General features: G+C 35.7%; 1 protein-coding gene and 1 long non-coding RNA gene across 3 annotated transcripts in view; one reads left to right on the top strand and one right to left on the bottom strand.

Annotated features, from left to right (window-relative positions):
• Positions 1-1,803: 1,803 nt before the first annotated feature.
• Positions 1,804-18,757, top strand: part of LOC136041285 (proclotting enzyme-like) — a 75,594-nt gene continuing 58,640 nt past the window's right edge. The window contains exons 1-2 of one of the 2 annotated variants that reach the window (XM_065725892.1): positions 1,804-2,015; positions 16,841-17,050. In XM_065725892.1, coding sequence (XP_065581964.1) covers positions 1,922-2,015; positions 16,841-17,050 — 304 coding nt within the window. In that variant the 5' untranslated portion in view covers positions 1,804-1,921. The remainder of the gene's footprint in view (positions 2,016-16,840; positions 17,051-18,757) is intronic. The other variant, XM_065725894.1, reaches the window with a different exon arrangement.
• The window catches only part of LOC136041287 (uncharacterized), a 45,173-nt gene continuing 43,128 nt past the window's right edge, over positions 16,713-18,757 (bottom strand). Inside the window, exon 2 of the long non-coding RNA XR_010620995.1 lies at positions 16,713-17,104. This is a non-coding gene — a long non-coding RNA (uncharacterized LOC136041287). The remainder of the gene's footprint in view (positions 17,105-18,757) is intronic.

Genomic DNA, 18,757 nt, shown 5'->3' with positions numbered 1-18,757 from the left:
CACTTTCAATGTCGATCTGAAACAAAGTGTGGATCATTGTGTCCCCAGACTGGAACTGTACGTTCAATGTATTTACCTTGCCAAGCACAAAAGCCAGAAAGTACAGATATGGCTTCGTTGTAGGCTCTTTCATATAGGCTAGAATCTTGGATGACTTATCTACTGAAGCTTTATCTGCAGAGGGTTCCTTTGATTGTTTCACAAAAAAGGTAACCAGGGGCGGCCACAGTGCACGTTATTGGGTAGGTGCAATTTTGCCAATTGATTTGACTTGGAAGCTTGGTTGGTTTCAATGATAGTCTTCTGTTTCTGCTTAAAACAGTCGACCAGGTTACAGCAGGTAAAGCAAAACATTTCTCACTGCTGTTCTTGCATCCTTTCATCACTTTGGGCAAAAAGCAAATTTTCTTAGTTAGCACTTGGCACACTGGATGTGATGTTCAGTCTATGATAGTATTACATGTTCCTGACAGTTACCAAACAATTTTCTAGTGGGTTAGACTGTACCCACATGGGACAGGGTGCACTCTCTCAAATGCATGTGAACCTAAACTGCATATTTACCAAAAGCTTAATGTCTTAATTCAGGAAATCAACTGAGGTTCACCCTCGTCCAAAAAATCAGATCAGGATCAGATAGTTCGCTACTAACTACTATCCAGGCCACACTTCTACATACTCCTATAGACTACAAGTCATAAAACGCCCTAAGCTTTTACTTACCAGCAGTAATATGCTTGCTTCATTTTTTTATCAAAAAAACTTTTTCTAAACTCTCTTGAGCAAGTCACATGTTTCACCACGTTTGAATTTTCGTGCTTTTCAAAAGAAAAGTAGTGCGGATACGATAAAAAAAATCCCCAAGACGGAAACGAACCTGAAAAGCACAAATTAAAAGCAGTTGCAGTTAAGAAAAACTGAAAATATATACATATCGTACTGATTTTGAAAAAATACCAAAAAGTGTCCTTTTTTCAAAAAGTGGCCTTTTTTCACCCAATAGTGGCACGGTGTCACCCAGAGTGAAAAAGTGTCAAAAAAGCACTAAAAGTGTCCCTTTGGCAACCCAATATGTACGACGAATTGTATTTTTTGGCTTTCCTCTTGTTCGGGTTCTCTTGGTTGCCACTCGATTACCGGTCTGGGGAGTCTATCTTCCGTCATATGTATAGCGTGTCCCAAGTAACGCCATCTTAGTCGGCGTATGACATCTGTTACCATGGGCTGATGCGATTGAATAATAATTGAAAAATCATAATTGAGTCGAAATAATTGTAGAAATATTAAGTTTGAAGATGTGCATCAAAAGATATTCGCAGAAGCATATGTACGTAAATCCAGAAAAGGAAGGGGAATCCCCCTCACCCAAAGAGATTTCACTTGATCCAAGTTACAATATCAAATTCTGGATTTAAAGTAACCCATAGCCTTTTTTTTTTAAAGCCTGAGTCACGAAAATCCAAAATTCCTGTTTTGCGCGTCATAGATGCATGTTTGAATATTGTTAATCTTTTTTTCACAAGGGTTCATTTAGTGAAACCAGTGACGTGACCGTAAAATTTTACAGGGTTTCATTTGAAAGATAGTCCTCTTTCATCGTGCGGCATTAGGGCAATAGACTGAATCAATTGAATGCAGCCTGAAAATCAGAGGTCGTATTATACACAGGTCAGAGGACCTGTGTATTGTATAATAAAATTACTAGAAGTAGGTTTTTACCAAAATATGAATGTGTTTTTCCCATGTCTTAAGATGTAAGATGAAGACTTTAAAACTGGTTCCTAACTAGTCACCCAGCGGGTATTGAAGGACGTTAAACTATAGTCAATTTTTATCAGTGATAATTTGACGTAACTGCCGAAATGTATAGCTAAAACTAACTATAAAATAGAATTGCTTAATTTTAGTTACCCCTTCAGTAATGTGGCATCTCTACCTTTGTTTACTGAGCTCATTCGCTCTGTCGTTGGAATACAGTAATTCGACGGATGCACTGACTAGAGAAAAAAGGCAATGTATGTTCATTTCTATTTTACTTTGTTGTACCTGACAACAAACTCTTGCTTCAATGTTCTAAGCAAAGCTTTATTTGATGGAGGTTCATGGATGCTTTCAGTTTAATCCAACCTGTTTAATCTGTTATCGGAAGACGGGTCCTATACAAGCCCCAAGATCAGTAAAAAAAAACTGTTTTCTTCATTTTGGCTTAGGACTGCTTAATTCTTTTCTTGAACGTTTGCTTTTATAAACATAGTTCCACTGATTTGATCTAGGTTTTACAGCAAGTTTTAAAATTACATTTTCTGTTAATTGCTTATTTTCTATTTTAATTAGCATTTTAACCTAATCCAAAAAGTTATAATTCCATTTTTTTTTTAAGACACAGGAAAACAAGTTTTGCAACTAAAATACTACAAAATTCCATTAGGTTGTGCTAGATATATAGAAATAAGTTCACAAGAACAATTCCACTAATGGTGGCCTATATTTCACTAAAACAATACATTTTGATTGTTTCCAAGAAATATGAAAATATGGGTAGATTTTTTTGTAATAAACAAATCTTCTGTGGTGGTAAATGTCATTGGCAGATCCAGGGGCACCGAGAGCACCCCTCCGCCTGAAGTAGTGGTGGATTTGTGGTTGGGACCACTTGCTCTGGTTTGGGTTGGACGAAGGTTATTTTTTCTTAATTGTGTTTTAATAGTTGAATTTTTAATCATTAAGAATGGTTCTTTTTGCAGCCAAGTTTGAAAAAAGGTTTCAGTTGCTTCCTGCGTCCTCTGGCAGGTCTACCAAATAACGGATACCGCCAAAAAGTATCAACTTGAATTTGGGTTGATCAAGGGAATCTTCGTATCAAACAGTTCGTGGTAACGAACTGTAGTAAAGAGCGACCCGGCTCAATTGTAAACGAAACTATAAAAAATGAACTTCGATGCTAAAAGATATATCAAAAGAATTGAATTTTTATACTGATTTTAAATTTATAAGTTTCATCAAATTTAGTCTTTGTCATCAAAAGTTACGAGCCTGAGAAGATTTGCCTTATTTTGGAAAATAGGGGGAAACCCCCCATAAAAGTCATAGGATCTTAACGAAAATCACACCATCGCATTCAGCGTATCTGAGAACCTGATACCTAATTTCTTCGTCACTGAGTAATTAGATCCATTACTTTTACAAAATGTATACGTTAACTCTATTACGTAACACTGAAGTCACTATTCAAAATATAATCCTTTTTCAACACTATTCTTAACTGGAAGAAGTCTGAATGAATACTGGATGAACTGGATTAAGGCAAACAAAGCAATTTCAGTGGTCACTGTTTCAAATAGGGTGCTCTCTTTAACTAATAAAATAAAAAATAAAAAGTTTTTTAAATGAAAGTAAGGAGCGACATTAAAACTTAAAACGAACAGAAATTACTCCGTATATGAAAGGGGCTTTTCCTTCTCAACGCCCCGCTCTTTACGCTAAAGTTTGACTCTTTCTCTTAACTCTACATTTTAAAACAGTAAAAAAAACTTTAGCGTAAAGAGCGGGGCGTTGAGAAGGAAAAGCCCATTTCATATACGGAGTAATTTCTGTTCGTTTTAAGTTTTAATGTCGCTCCTTACTTTCATTTAAAAAACTTGTTTTTTTAATTTAATTTCTGAACGTTTTTGAATCAATGCATGTTTTGATTTTGGCTCTCCGCAGAGGAATAATTAAAACGAAATTTGTATATTTTTTTTTGGCTAAATGGCTTTCTCATAATTTTGATCGAATAATTTTGAGAAAAAAAAAGCGGGAGAGGAAGCCTAGTTGCCCTCCGATTTTCAGTTAATTAAAAAGGCAACTAGAACTTTTGATTTTTTACGAATCTTTTTATAAGAAAAAGATACACGTAACTTATAAATTAGCTTACGCAAAGAACTTTTGAGAATTTTGATCCGTGAACTTTGGGAAAATAATTAGCGTGGGAGGGGGCCTAGGTGCCCTCTAATTTTTTTTATCACTTAAAAAGGGCACTAGAACTTTTCATTTCCGTTAGAATCTGCCCTCTCGCAACATTCTAGGACAACTGGGTCGATACGATCACCCCTGAGAAAAAAAACAAAAAACAAATAAACACGCATCCGTGATCTGCCTTCTGGCAAAAATTATAAATTCCACATTTTTGTAGATAGGAGCTTGAAACTTCTACAGTAGGGTTTTCTGATACGCTGAATCTAATGGTGTGATGTTAGTTAAGATTCTATGACTTTTAGGGGGCGTTTTCCCCTATTTTCTAAAATAACGCAAATTTTCTCAGGTTCGTAACTTTTGATGGGTAAGACTAAACTTGATGAAACTTATATATTTAAAATCAGCATTAAAATGCAATTCTTTTGATGCAGCTATTGGTACCAAAATTCCATTTTTTAGACTTTTGCTTACTATTGAGCCGGGTCGCTCCTTACTACAGTTCGTTACCACGAACCGTTTAATTAAATAAAAAAACTAGTTTTTTTAATTGAAAGTAAGGAGCGACATTGAAACTTAAAACGAACAGAAATTACTCCGTATATGAAATGGATTTTCCCCTCCGCAATCCCTCACTCTTTACGCTAAAGTTTTTAATTGTTTAAAAAATTAAAATTGTGGCAAAGAGTCAAACTATAGCGTAAAGAGCGAGAGAACTTCTAATTTTAACGAACGTTTTTATTAGTAAAAATTATACGTAACTTAAGAATTAACATACGTAACAAACCTTTATATTCTTATATTTTTATTATGTATATGAGGGGGTTTGTCCCCTCGTTAATACCTCGCTCTGTATGCTAAATCGTAAGTTTTGTCCCAATTCTTTAAGAATGACCCCTGAATCAGAAAGGTCGCAGAATAAATAGTTGAAATTATTAAAAATACTTAAGCATAAAGAGCGATGTATTTATCTCCTCCGAAACAGCTCGCTCTTTATGCTAAAGTATTTTTAGAACCCCTCATATGCTTAATAATCTCTGTTCGTTTTAAGTTTTAATCCCACTCCTTACTTTCAACTGAAAAAACTTTTTCATGTTTATTTTTTCCTTTTTTTATAGTAATGCTAGAAAATCCTGCGCCCTTTTCATTGAGTTTCTCTCCTCCCATGAAATATTCCTCCAAGGAAAGGTCCTCCCACATAGTCCCTTACCCTCAACCCAAACCCCCAAACCAAAAGAATCCCCCTGAAAACGACTGTACACTTCCCAATAACCATTACTGTATGTAAACACTGGTCAAAGATTGTAACTTGCAGCGCATCCCCCAGGGACTGTGGGGGAGTAAGTTATCCCCAAAGACATAGTTATTATGGTCGACTGTGCGGAACAAAATGGCTATCTCAAAATTTTGATCCGTTGACTTTGGGGAAAAAAGAGCGTGGGAGGGGACCTAGGTGCCCTCCAATTTTTTTGGTCACTTAAAAAGGGCACTAGAACTTTTCATTTCCATTAGAATGAGCCCTCTTGCGACATTCTAGGGCCACTTGGTCGATACGATGACCCCTGGAAAAAAAAAACAAAAAACAAAACAAACAAATAAACACGCACCCGTGATCTGTCTTCTGGCAAAAAATACGAAATTCCACATTTCTGCAGATAGGAGCTTGAAATTTTGCTAAGGGGGTTTTCTGATACGCTGAATGTAATCGTGTGATTTTCGTTAAAATTCTATGACTTTTAGGCGGTGTTTCCCCCTATGTTCAAAAATAAGGTAAATTTTCTCAGGCTCGTAACTTTTGATGACAAAGACTAAATTTGATAAAACTTATAGGCCTATATTTAAAATAAGCATGAAAATCCGATTCTTTTGATGTATCTTTTAGCATCAAAATTCCGATTTTTTAGAGTTTCGTTTACTATTGAGCCGGGTCACTCCTTACAACAGTTCATTACCACGAACGTTTGAAAAGTAATTTCTCAGACTCAAATTCGTCTTTTAGATCCATTAGTAAAAGTTCCGTTCGTAGACCGCAATAACTTTCTGAGGTAGCAAAAAGCCCTTCTAAACTTTGATAAATCACCATGATGAGAGTGATAATCCAATATTTTCACTCAGTTTCTTCAATAAGTTCTACCGGTTTTGATATATAGTGTGTGATTCAAACGCGATTTGGTTTCAATGGTTCAATGAGATGATGACAACAGAACAGAGACATCAAGCAGATCGTGGTAAGGAACTGCAAGTAAATAGAGACTCGGCTCAATAGCAGCCAAACCTCTGAAAAACGGAATTTTGATAACAAGAGATGCATCAAAAGAACTAGCTTTCTATTCTGCAAAAACCCACGACCCAGAGGAAATTTACCTGAGAGTCGAAAAAGAGGAGAACATCCCAAAAAGGACAAGCGATCTTAATCAGATTCAGCATATCAGAAAACCCTACTGAAGATGTTTCAAGCTCCTATAGACAAAAATATGGAATTTTTTTTATTTTTGCCAAAAGATAAATGATGGATAAGTCTTTTTTTCCCTAGGGATGATCGTATAGATCAGATGGTCGTAGAAGATCGGGAGCGGGATCATTCAAAAGGAAATCAAAAGTTCTAGTGCCTTATTGAGCGACCAAAAGATTACAGGGCAGCTAGCAACTTTCCATGCCTCTTTCCTCCAAAGGCATCCGTTCAAAATTTTTTCATAGTCATTTGCTTTAGCATAGTTGAAAAGCCCAATAACTTTGTCTTTGGGGCCGACATGATTATGGCTGGGGAAATAACTATGCCTGGGGAAAGGTTGTAAGTTACGTAACTTGCTCATTATTTACATACAATATTTGTTATTGGGAAATATGAGGAATTTCGTTGAAGAGGTATTTCCAGATACGGGGGGGCCATAGGGAGAATTATTGTCAGGAAGAAAGTTTCTGGGGGAGTTTCTATGGGAAAGGCAGGAAAGGCAGTTTTCTGGAATTATTTGCTCACAGCTCTTCTTTCACAACGGAACAATTTCTTTTTGTTTTAAGTTATTACTTATTTTCAGTAGTAAAAAAATGACCTTTTTTTATTCAAGCACTGAACAAAATACCTAATGGACAGACACATATAAAGAGTTACTTTCTTAATGACGTTTAGCCTGATTTCTCTTGCTTTACTGTACTTTTTTTCTTTCTTTTTTTAATTAGCGAATGCTGAAAGTGAGATAAAAGCTGTATATTTAACTTTCTTTTCACATATATAACTGCAACATTAACTTTCTTTTAAGTGAATTTTAATGTATTTTCTGCCGATTCATTTATTTTCTATTTCTTTTTTTGACAGAAAATATAGGCTATTTTTCTTAATAAAGTGTTTTGCTCTGTATTTCTTTTAATGCCGTTAGTTTAAGGTTAGAACGAGTCAGACTTAAGATGTTTTCACACTTTTTTTTCAATTCACAATTTTTAAGCTATGGCATAAGCTTTCTTTTAAAAGCATTGTTACTTTGGAAACCTCTGTGATGTAATATATCAAACAGTTCGTGGTAACGAACTGTAGTAAGGAGCGACCCGGCTCAATAGAAACCAAAACTCTAAAAAATGGAATTTTGAGAACAATAGCTACATCAAAAGAATTGCATTTTAATATTGATTTAAAATATATAAGTTTCATCAAGTTTAGTCTTACGCTCCAAAAGTTACGAGCCTGAGAAAATTTGTGTTATTTTAGAAAATAGGGGGAAACACCCCCTAAAAGTCATAGAATCTTAACAAAAATTACACCATCAGATTCAGCGTATCAGAGAACCCTACTGTAGAAGTTTCAAGCTCCTATCTACAAAAATGTGGAATTTTGTATTTTTTGCCAGAAGGCAGATTACGGATGCGTGTTTATTTGTTTGTTGTTTTTTTTTTTTTTTTTTCTTTTTCCAGGGGTGATCGTATCGATTCAATTGTCCTAGAATGTTGCGAGAGGGCTCATTCTAATGGAAATGAAAAGTTCTAGTGCCCTTTTTAAGTGACCAAAAAAATTGGAGGGCACCTAGGCCCCCTTTCACGCTAATTATTTTCCCAAAGTCAACGGATCAAAATTCTGAGATAGCCATTTTATTCAGCGTAGTCGAAAAACCTTATAACTATGTCTTTGGGGACGACTTACTCCTCCACAGTCCCTGCGGGAGGGGCTACAAGTTACAAACTTTGACCAGTGCTTACATATAGTAATGGTTATTGGGAAGTGTACAGGTGTTTTCAGGAGGATTTTTTGGTTGGGGGAGGGGTTGAAAAGAGGGGGATATACTGGGGGAACTTTCCATCGAGGAATTTGTCATGGGGGAAGAAAATTTCCATGAAGGGAGCGCAGGATTTACTAGCATTATTTTGAAAAAAAAAAACAATGAAAAAATAAATAGGAAAAAGTTTTTTTCAGCTGGAAGTAAGGAGCAGCATTAAAACTTAAAACGAACAGAAATTATTACCCATATGAGGGGCTCACCTCCTCCTAATACCTCGCTCTTTGCGCTAAAGTATTTTTAGTAACGTCAACTATTTTTTCTACGGCTTTTGTGATTCGGGGGTAATTCTTAATGAATTTGGTCAAAATTTAAGATTTAGTGTAAAGAGAGAGGTACTGACGAGGGGGCGAACCCTCTCATATGTGTAATAAAAACATGAGAATAAAAAATTCTTTACGTAAGCTAGTTTATAAGTTACGTATATCTTTTACTAATAAAAAGATTCGTAAAAAATTAAAAGTTCTAGTTGCCTTTTTTATCAACCAAAAAATTGGAGGGCAACTAGGCTTCCTTCCCCGCTCTTTTTTTCTCAAAATCATTCGATCAAAATTTTTCTCAAAAGCCATTTAGCCAAAAAAAAAAAAAAAAAAAAAAAAAAATGCAAATTTCGTTTTAATTATTTCTCTGCGGAGAGCCAAAATCAAAACATGCATTGATTCAAAAACGTTCATAAATTAAATAAAAAAACAAGTTTTTTCAACTGAAACTAAGGAGCGACATTAAAACTTAAAAACGAACAGAAATTACTTCGTATATGAAAGGGGCTGCTTCCTCACCAAAGCCCCGCTCTTTACGCTAAAGTTTTTTACTGTTTTAAAAAGAAGAGTTGAGAGAAAGAGTCAAACTTTAGCGTAAAGAGCGGGGCGTTGATGAGGAAGCAGCCCCTTTCATATACGAAGTAATTTCTGTTTGTTTTAAGTTTTAATGTCGCTCCTTACTTTCAGTTGAAAAAACTTGTTTTTTTATTTAATTATACAAAGGGTTAAGGCGGCAATCTACGTACTGATGAACTGGAAAAATACTATATTGACGTGCTGACAAACGAAATTGACCGTATTCCAGTTCAGCACTGCCACGTATTGAGTGACCAACGACACACGTTTCGTGCGAAACCTTTAACTGACCTTATTTATTGACAATAAACTTGTAGCTTATAATTTGTTGCAGAATGTAAATACGTTTTTCAATTGATGTTGATGATGATTTTTTCGTCTTGGGTTAGTTTTCTGAGAGTGGTACTTGATAATCTAATTTTTTCTGGCCGTGGCAAAAAAGTCTGTTCAATGAAGTAGTAATGCATTAAGGATTGACAAAACACGATTTTATACCTGTATATTCCTGTCTGTCGAATTCGATTGTAGATGTATCTCATATATCAAAATTCAATATGAAACATTCAGGAGTAAAAATGGTTGAAGTGGTAGCTAAAGCCTATCAAGCAACCAAAAAATTAAGACAGTTTTTTTTAGGCTTTCTAGTTTAAATAATTTACCCAATTGATAGCAAACCAAACATAATAACTGTTACCTAGATCAACCCTTACAATATTTTATAATAAGGAAAAGAGTAAGCCTAAACGGTCAACCCCCCCCCCCCACAAGAAAAATGACATTAGATCCCAAAAATCGGTCCATGGCTGAAATTGTCACAGTAAAAAGAGGTGAAAAAGTATCTGTCTTATCTAAAAAAAATGAGAAAAAGTCACATTGGGGTAGTACCAATGTCCTCTATTCTCTTTTACTCGACCGAGAAAAAAAGTCATTATCATAGGAAAAGAACTGCGGAGTAATACGTACTTATAGTCTATATACTTTTCACTATCAATTAAAAAACTTTTTGCGCAAAAAAAGTTTTTCAAGGAAAAGTAAGAGCAACATTAAACCAAAGACGAGGAAAATACGGTCAAATAGTTTTTCTAGAGTAAAATGCCAATAAATTACTATCAATAAATTGATGAAACCACAAACAAACATAGAATTATAATGAATAGCCAAGTCAAACTGAAGTGAGCACAGACTACCACAAATAGAAGTAGGTCTAACGGCCCGTGTACATTCTAAAGACTAGAACGTAATTTTCACTTTGCAAAAAAAAAAAATTCAGGCGTTCTCACTTTTATAACGTTAATGCTAATAAATATAAAATTGTTGGGACTTTCAGAGATTAATTTCAGTATATATTAAACCGTCAATCTAACATCCACTTGTTGTTTCCAATGATCTTGAATCTCAGCATCGCTTGCAAAAAAAAATGTTTTCAGCAATATACAAATTACGTTTTGATCTTTAGGACACACAGGGAGTGTTATCCCTACTTTTGCCTATGGTAGTTTCTGCTAATTTTGAATTTGACTTGATTATTTATTGCAATTTCTATACCCTCTTCTGCTATTGTAAGACGGCTTAGGGTCTAAGCCGTTCTTGAGAAATTGCTGATACGTCCTTTTGGCAACATGCATAGACATAGTGAGTTTTGACTTAGTTCAAGATCCACTAGACCTTCTCTGAAAGGTTAGGCTTAATACCGTTAGCCTGCGTAGTAGTATTAATCTTAGTAGCAGTCATAATAGTAATATTAGTAGTAGTATACACACAGCACCGTTTGGTTAGTTCAATATATCCCCTTACATCCCTTGAAAGTTTCGACTGAATACTTTAAGCTGTTCCTGAGATATTGGTGATATACCTTTTTTTACATACATGCACACTGTGTGTTTTGATTTGGTTCAACATCCCCTCATATTTATTATGAAAGTTTCACCTTAATAATTGTAGCCTCAGTAGTTGTAGTAGTTGCAGTAACAGCTGTAGAAGGAGTGCGCACATAGCATTTTTTGATTAATTCGATATCTATCTTTACACGCCCTGAAAGTTTCAAAATAATCCTCTAAGCAGTTCCTGGAACATTACTGATATGCCTTTCTGACGTCTAGTTTGAACAGAGTCTCTTTTGATTTATTTCAACGTCGCCTCAACATTCTCTACAATTTTCACCTAGCTTTAGTAGTAGCTTTAGCCTACTACTTTAGCCTAGGCGTTTAGCCAAGCTCTAATAGTAGCAGTAGCAGTAGTAGCACCAAGAGCATAGTGCCTCTAGTTTAGTTCAACCTCCCTTTCAACCTGCCCTTTAAGTTTCAATTTAATACTTTAAGACGTTCCTAAGATATTGCTGATACGCCCTTTTGATAACCTACATGTGCAAAGTCTGTTTTGTTTTTGTTCAAGTTCTTCTCAATGTTGCCTGAAATTTTCACATTAATATCTTTAGTCTTAGCCAATGGCTTGATGCCCACAACTAGTCATAGTAGTAGTAGTAGAAATGGTAATAGTAGTCGTAGTGGTAGCAGTAGTAATAGCAGTAGTACTAGTATGTAAACAGTGCCTTTCTTTTAGTTCAACATACCTATAAGTTTGAACTTATTACTCTAAGCTGCTCCTAAGATATTGCTGTTACGTCCTTTCTTGACAAACTACATCCACATAGTGTGTTTTGATTTAGTTCATCTACCCCCTCAGCATTCCCTGACAATTTTCGGCTTAATACCCCTACCCTTATAGCAGTTGCAGTAGAACTAGTATTGGTATTAGTTGCAGTAGTAGCAGCAGCTGTAGCAGTAGTAGTAGCTGTTGGAGTAGTGCCAGTAGTAGTAGTAGAGCTGTAGCAGTAGTAAGAGTAGTAGTAGCAGTAGTAATAGCAGCATCGTGCACATATTGCCTTTTGGTCAATTGAACACCATCCCCCTCGTCACTCCCTGAGAGTTCCATCTTAAGTTCCAATACCCCAAGTGACAAATCATATGGTTACGCAAAAACTGGCAAAAATACAAAAAAAAAACTACGAAAAAGAAAAATCGTAATGAATCATAATTTAATTTGAGTCGATAATTTAATTGTTATAAGTCAATTAATAATTTAGAAAGATACAAACAACTGCAGCGAATCTCCTAGGTTTTTTTATTACTTTTTTTTTTGCAAAACGGAGACACAATGAAACCCTCCTTCGCTCAAGGGTTTCCAAACTAACTTTTTTAGGAGCAGAGAGTATGACACCTTGCCTTCTTTGAAAATTATTCGCATGGCTTTCTTTTTGGATTGATTCAATTTTTACGATTCTTTGCGAGAGGTACCAGGGTGCCACTTTGGACAAGCACATTCGAGTTGCGGGCAGACAAAAGAAGTGTAAATCCTTAAGGAGTGGGAGGAGGACGCTAAACTTATTTAAGAGCTAAAAGAGGGTGATGGACACATTAGCTCTATGGTTGGAGTCTTTAACGTGGATATCTCACTTCAAATTTGAAGAAATTGTGACGCCAAATAGTTTAAATGAGGACACAGAAATTTCAGGAGGGATAGGATTAAGAAAACAGGGCGAGGATTTAAGGAAAAAAATCGGCCTTACCATGGACTTAGAGGGGCTTACTGTCATTTCTAAGTCCAGGGCCTCATATCCAATGTCATTGAGGATACTCATAGGGTCGCTTGTTAAATCTCTGAAGCCAAGTTTCAACAACCATTAGGTCATCAACGAATTTCCATCGGTCATGAAATTCCTTTGCGACGTTGTTAATCATGACTGAAAAAAGGAGAGAACCTAGGAGAGTACTGTGGGGCATGCCATTGTTGACAAAGACAGTATTTGAATAATGATTCTGGTATTTGACTAGCTGTGATCATTTTTTTTTTTTAAGAGGCAACCATTTCCACAGTAAAGGATCAATATTGAACTCGCTGACAACTTTCTCAACTAGAATACTGTGATTAACAAGGTCAAATGCTTTCTGAAGGTCAATGAAATTAAATTTAGTCAGGAATTAGGGTTTTGATGATTTTTCTGATATGGTCAATAAGAAAAAATGAGGTAACGGGGAGTAAAATTGGATTTTAGGTTTTTAAATCGCCTCAAATCAGTAAGAGGTAGGATTTTTTCCTTTAGCCAATCTGCAAGGAATCCTTCATGAAGTTTCGAGAAAATAGGGGTAAGAGTAATGGAACGAACGCCTTCAAACCTAGGCTTTCCATTTTTCTTTTTCACAGGGGTTATGAAACCCTGTTTCCAAATTGTTAGAATTCAGCCAGACTCGGTAATCTCGTTAAACAGAACAGACAGGGGCTTAGAAAGGAAGTCACTGAAGGCACTAACAAGAGGGAACGGGATATCCAAAGGACAAACACTTGTTTTTCTTAGTTTTTCAATTTTCCTTTCTACCTCAGATGGGAAAACAGTGGTAAAAGAAGGGGAAAGGGCTTCTGTTGGTAATTGGTTAGGCAATTCTGGAAGGCTCTGGACAATGGAAGTGAGGAATTTATTTAGGTTATTAACATCATGGGACTCGTAAAATCAGTAACATCGGCCGTGACATCAGGTGACTAGGGTGCTTTAAAGCTAAGTTGTTCAAGCCTCCTGCCACACAGGTTTTTAACCTCGGAATACCATTCTTTTGGTTTATTAGTGAACCATTCTTCGACCTTACTCCGTATTACGATCGTGCTAATTTATGAATGTCTCTTTTAATTGATTTTCTTAGTTTATTGGCTTCATCTGGTTTACCATTTTTGAAAAGCTTAAATTTTGTTCTAACTAGTGTTTTTATACTTTGGTTAATACAGGTTTTATCACTGGAGCACCTTTCAAATATTTTTTCTGGGGAACAAATTTGATATTTATCATTTAGCTTTTTGTGGAAAAATCAAGAGATCTTAATGAAAATCACACCTCCAGATTCAGCATATCAGGCAACCCTACTAAAGAGGTTAAGAGCTCCTACATGCAAATGTCGAATTTTGCATTTTTACATAGAAGAGAGATCACGGGTGCGTTTCAATTAGTTGTTTTTTCTTCCCACGGAGGATCTTCCCGAAGCAGTGATCGTGAAAGATTGGGAGAGGGCTCATTAGGTCAACAATCAGAAGTTCTAGTGCTCTTTTAAGTGACCAAACATAATGGGGGGCACTAGTCTCCTCCCCCACCACACACATCCTTTTCCTCAAAGACATCCAATCAAAATTTTGAGACACCTATTCACATTCTGTATAGTTGATAGGTCCACCAATTATGCCTTTGGGGATGCTATGGACCCCCAGAGTTCCTGGGAAAGGGCTGTAGGGTACACTTTTTACCCGTTATTCACGTATAGTATTTGTTATTGGGAAACATATGGACATTTTTTAGAATGAATTTGTTGCGGGAAGAGGGGTTCCTCGGGGAGAATTTTCGATGGGGAGGAAAGTTTCCGGGAGAATTTTCCAGGTAAAGTTTATATGCAGAAAGGAAGGGGGTTAACTGAACTGACTTAAAAAACACTCGGAAATTAAATAAACAAAACAATTTTTTTCAAAGACTGCTCAAAGACAAAAAGGCGTTGAATTTTACTGAGATGTATTTTAAAGAACTTTAAGGCAATATCGTAGAGAGTGAGGGTTGAGGAAGGGGCAGCACCCCTCATATATGGAAAAATATCTGTTTGGGTACTTTTGCATTATGTAATATATACTCGAAAATGTGGATCTACAGATAAGACAAAAATTGATTTTGATCTGTCGAGTATCCGAAGAAAATTAGCTTAGGGTCAGTTGAAATCTAGATTGTAGGTATATTTTTATTAGATATTTAATACATTTATAGATGGCATTTTGTTTGGGTTAGGTCAGGTTAGGTATTTAATATAATGTGTTCTTTGCGGCCCCATAAACACTATTCTTTGTTGTAATTTCAATAATTTTGTTTCTAAAGTGTTTTTTTTTTCATCATATTTCGGTAGGCTATAAATCATTATGATTGACCAAGCTTCGCTTCTCGAATGTGTACTAAATAATGCACAAGTATCTCTGTTCGTTTTAATGCACAAGTATCTCTGTTCTTTTTTTTAATACATTGAGCCGACTTTGCTCATTACTGAAAGGTCTTTGATTTCTGGTCATTTAAGTTAAAAGTTTTTTAATTAACATTTGAGTTTGAAGTTAATTTTGCTGTTTAATTTCATCCTGTAAAAAAAAACTTTATTTCCCAAAAAACATATTCCTAAATAACTGCTACCCTACTTTCCAAAAAGGGATTAGCCATCTTGCCACCGTACTTATTCTTCATTCCTTTGTTGGTTAGTTCAAATATTTGTTTTCAAGCAACATGAGACTGCTTTTGAAACTTTTTTTTTATCCTACTATTGTTATCGTACTAATTTACATCTTGTAAACCGGGAAGTCAAGGATAAAATCTGAATGCTGCGTCATATAATTGCGAGGCTGCACCTTACTCCTGGTTTATTGACCCTCGATGAAAACAAATGGAAGTTTCACTTGATCCGTCAAATCTTGATTAGGCGAAACCTGTCAAAACAGACAATCAGACGTTATGCCTACATGGGCTTTCGTAAAAAAAATTAGGGCGAGAATGGTCTAAAAGTTTTTTCCAGGCAAAATGTACATTTTATACCAGATTTAATCCTCACCCAATTTGATCATGAAAACATTTTTGAATTTGGGCTTTTATTATTTCATACGTTCTAGAAGACAGGGCTATATATATATATATATATATATATATATATATATATATATATATATATATATATATATATATATATATATAGTACGGCATTTGTTACGCCAGAATACAATAGGGTGTTTATCCCCATATCCCCTTTGCATATCTTATTTGATTATTATGGTTAGCAAAAACAACAAATCAGTTTACAAGATTCAAGTCCCAGTAGCACGGAGAAGTTAAAATTTATATGCTAAATCCAGGGAAAGTGGCAAAAAGGGTAAAATCAGCCGGATATCTCAGAAGACAAGTCATATTGAGAAGATTAGAGGTTTTTTTTTCCTATTTTTTAATGTAAGACTCCTTTTCTCTCTCTCTCTATATCGATCAATCTTTTTTCTTCTCTCTCTTTCTTTTTTTCTCTCTCTAACTATCTCTCTCCCCTTCCCTCTCGATTCTCTTGCTTAACTTCAATGATTCTTTTGTATACCTTACACCCCTGGTTTCACCACATTGTTCACTTCTTTCATCCTTATTGTTTATAAGTAAACTGTTTTTCTTTACTTCGATGTTTCCACTTATGCTATTTATTTATGCTCTGATACAAACTTTGAAAGTATGAAAATAAAAATTCGATTCGAATTTGAAGCTAATTGAAAACAGTTTTCGGGTCAGAAAACTCGTCTTTTTTAACATAAGGATTCTTGTTTAAAAAAAGAACTGTAAAAGTCATTATTTTTTAAGGAAAAGTAATTGATACAACAACACAAAAATTCTGCTTATGGCAAAATTTGTTGTGCGCTGTAGATATGCGTTGGTATCTAAGTGTATTTACGAGAATTGGAAGGAGTTAGTGGGAAGTTTGTGTGGTGATAATTTGGCAGGAGATGCTAATAGACTTAACTAGAGTTTATATTCGTTCATAATTATAGTTAATAGGATGTGTTTACTGTTTAGAGCTTAACTGGGAAGGAATAACTTCCATGGAAAACATTTTACAAAAAAAAAAAAAAACCATAAAATTGAAACTGTTTGTCTGATTTATTGGACTTGAAAAAAAAAAATTCTATTTGTTTATTTATCTTGCTGTCAAAACATTTTATATCATCCAGACGGTGTTCTTTAATACCTGCCTTTGTTTTCAGTGGTATTTAACCTCGGAAGTAGGGACAGACCTAGTCCAATTGCACAGCTCTTTGGAGCAAGACCACAGGGGTCAGGAGGCAACTCTTCCCCTCCAGCTGTCAGTCTTGGAGGTCTTGTTGGGTCCTTCTTAGGTGGTCTTGCATCGGGAGCCCTTCAAAATCAGCCTCAACCGCAGCCACAACCTTCGCCTCAACCAGCAGTATTTGGAGGTAAGAGCGAAAGCTTTTATTGTAGGCCGTACAGAAATGTCTTCAATGCCCACCCTAAAAATGTAAAAATTAGAACATTTCCCCAATGAATGAATGAAATCATTTGTTTTGAGAATATTAGCACATACGACAGTAATATACCCATACAGAGAGCAGGGCTCGCAAGGCTGAAAATTAACAGATGCATAAGTTACTCCGCCAAGTTCATCGGCAGACGCTGTTATAAAAACAAGAAAAAAATGAGAAAAGTAAAAGGTAAAATCAAGATGCCGGAACTGAAGAGGGAGAAAATGAAAAACTTGAATTCACATCGTCAAGGCATTTTTCTATTATCTATTATAATACTTTTTGTTTCATCAGAGGTAATGATCGTGCATTGCCTATAGTAAACTGCCATATTTCTCCCAAATATTATATTTTCAGCCACTTATACGGAAAGAATAGTCGTAGAAGTCGGAAGGCAAATCAAATTGAAAGTTATAGTACCATTTTTAAGAGCCAAAAGTGTCTGGAGAGCAACCCGCTCCTTCCTATGCCTAACTTGACTGCCCCCCCCCCTAATAAAACTTTCCGTTTATCAGATCAAAATTTGAAATAGCCGTTTTATTCAAAAACCCAAAAAGTCCAAGAAATGTGTATCCAGGGACTGCATGATCCCCGTAGCTCCTGGAGCATTGGCTATAAATTATGCAAATTGCAATTGCTTACAGCTAGGTTTTATAGGGGGGAAAGGTCGAATATGTTGATGTTAGGTGCCCGATTGGCCATACATTTATTGGGATAGTCCTGTGGACTGCGAAGATAATGTATTTTATTGGAAAAGGTAGTGTTTTGAGCCCCGGAACGGGCCAAAAAATACTTGTCCCTGATCAGCTTGGAACTTACAGCCATCCACTTACAGGTCCTTGGGTCAAGAGGAAAATAATTCACAAAACGATTTTTTTTAGGGGGGGGGCATGGAGCCTACATCGAGCCCCAAATAGAGCGAAGATATTTTTTTTATCGGCTCGCGATTTTAACTCTTCCAAAAATTCACATCTTTGGGCAAAGGACTTGGACTAAGTCTTTGGGATAAGGGAACTCAAACGGAGAAGAAATGCAAATAATAGAAATTTTTATTGGGGAAAATGGTATAAAAATGGCAAGAACAATGGGAAAAACTATTGGTTCGCCTGATCATTGACCCTGAGAAAGGGGCAAAAACAGTTTTTATTATTTTTTTTGCGGTTTGAAACTGAAAACTGTATGTCTCTTGATCAATGTGATCCTAATATACAAAGAAATTTTGTTTGGAACCATGAGCCCCTCCCCCAAAAGGCTAGTTTTTGGATCAGCTTGAAATATATATCCTTGAGTCCTTAGGCCACGGACACATGAATGCACAGAGAAAAATTGCAAAGAAAATTTGATTTAGAAATTAAAATTTATCTTAAAGATATTATTTTCAATTGGGGTATGGACACCCAAAATATTGTTTTCAAAAACGGTCAATTAACTTTGATCCCAATTGCCTTGACACTAACGAAAATTGTTTCCTGGGCTAAGGTGATTTCACATTTCTGTCAGAAGGGGACCCAGAAATAGGGGTACCCAGAAGGGTGCTAGGGGACCCTAACACCCTTAACCTTGTTATAGTTAAATTGTTAATAGGCCAATAACCTTGTTGCTCCTTATTAATATTAAAAACTTATGGCTAAAATAACCAGG

The sequence above is a fragment of the Artemia franciscana genome, unplaced genomic scaffold (genome assembly GCF_032884065.1).
Source record: "Artemia franciscana unplaced genomic scaffold, ASM3288406v1 PGA_scaffold_131, whole genome shotgun sequence".
In the NCBI taxonomy this organism is placed as follows: domain Eukaryota; kingdom Metazoa; phylum Arthropoda; class Branchiopoda; order Anostraca; family Artemiidae; genus Artemia; species Artemia franciscana.
This window is presented reverse-complemented; position numbering and strand designations above follow the sequence as displayed.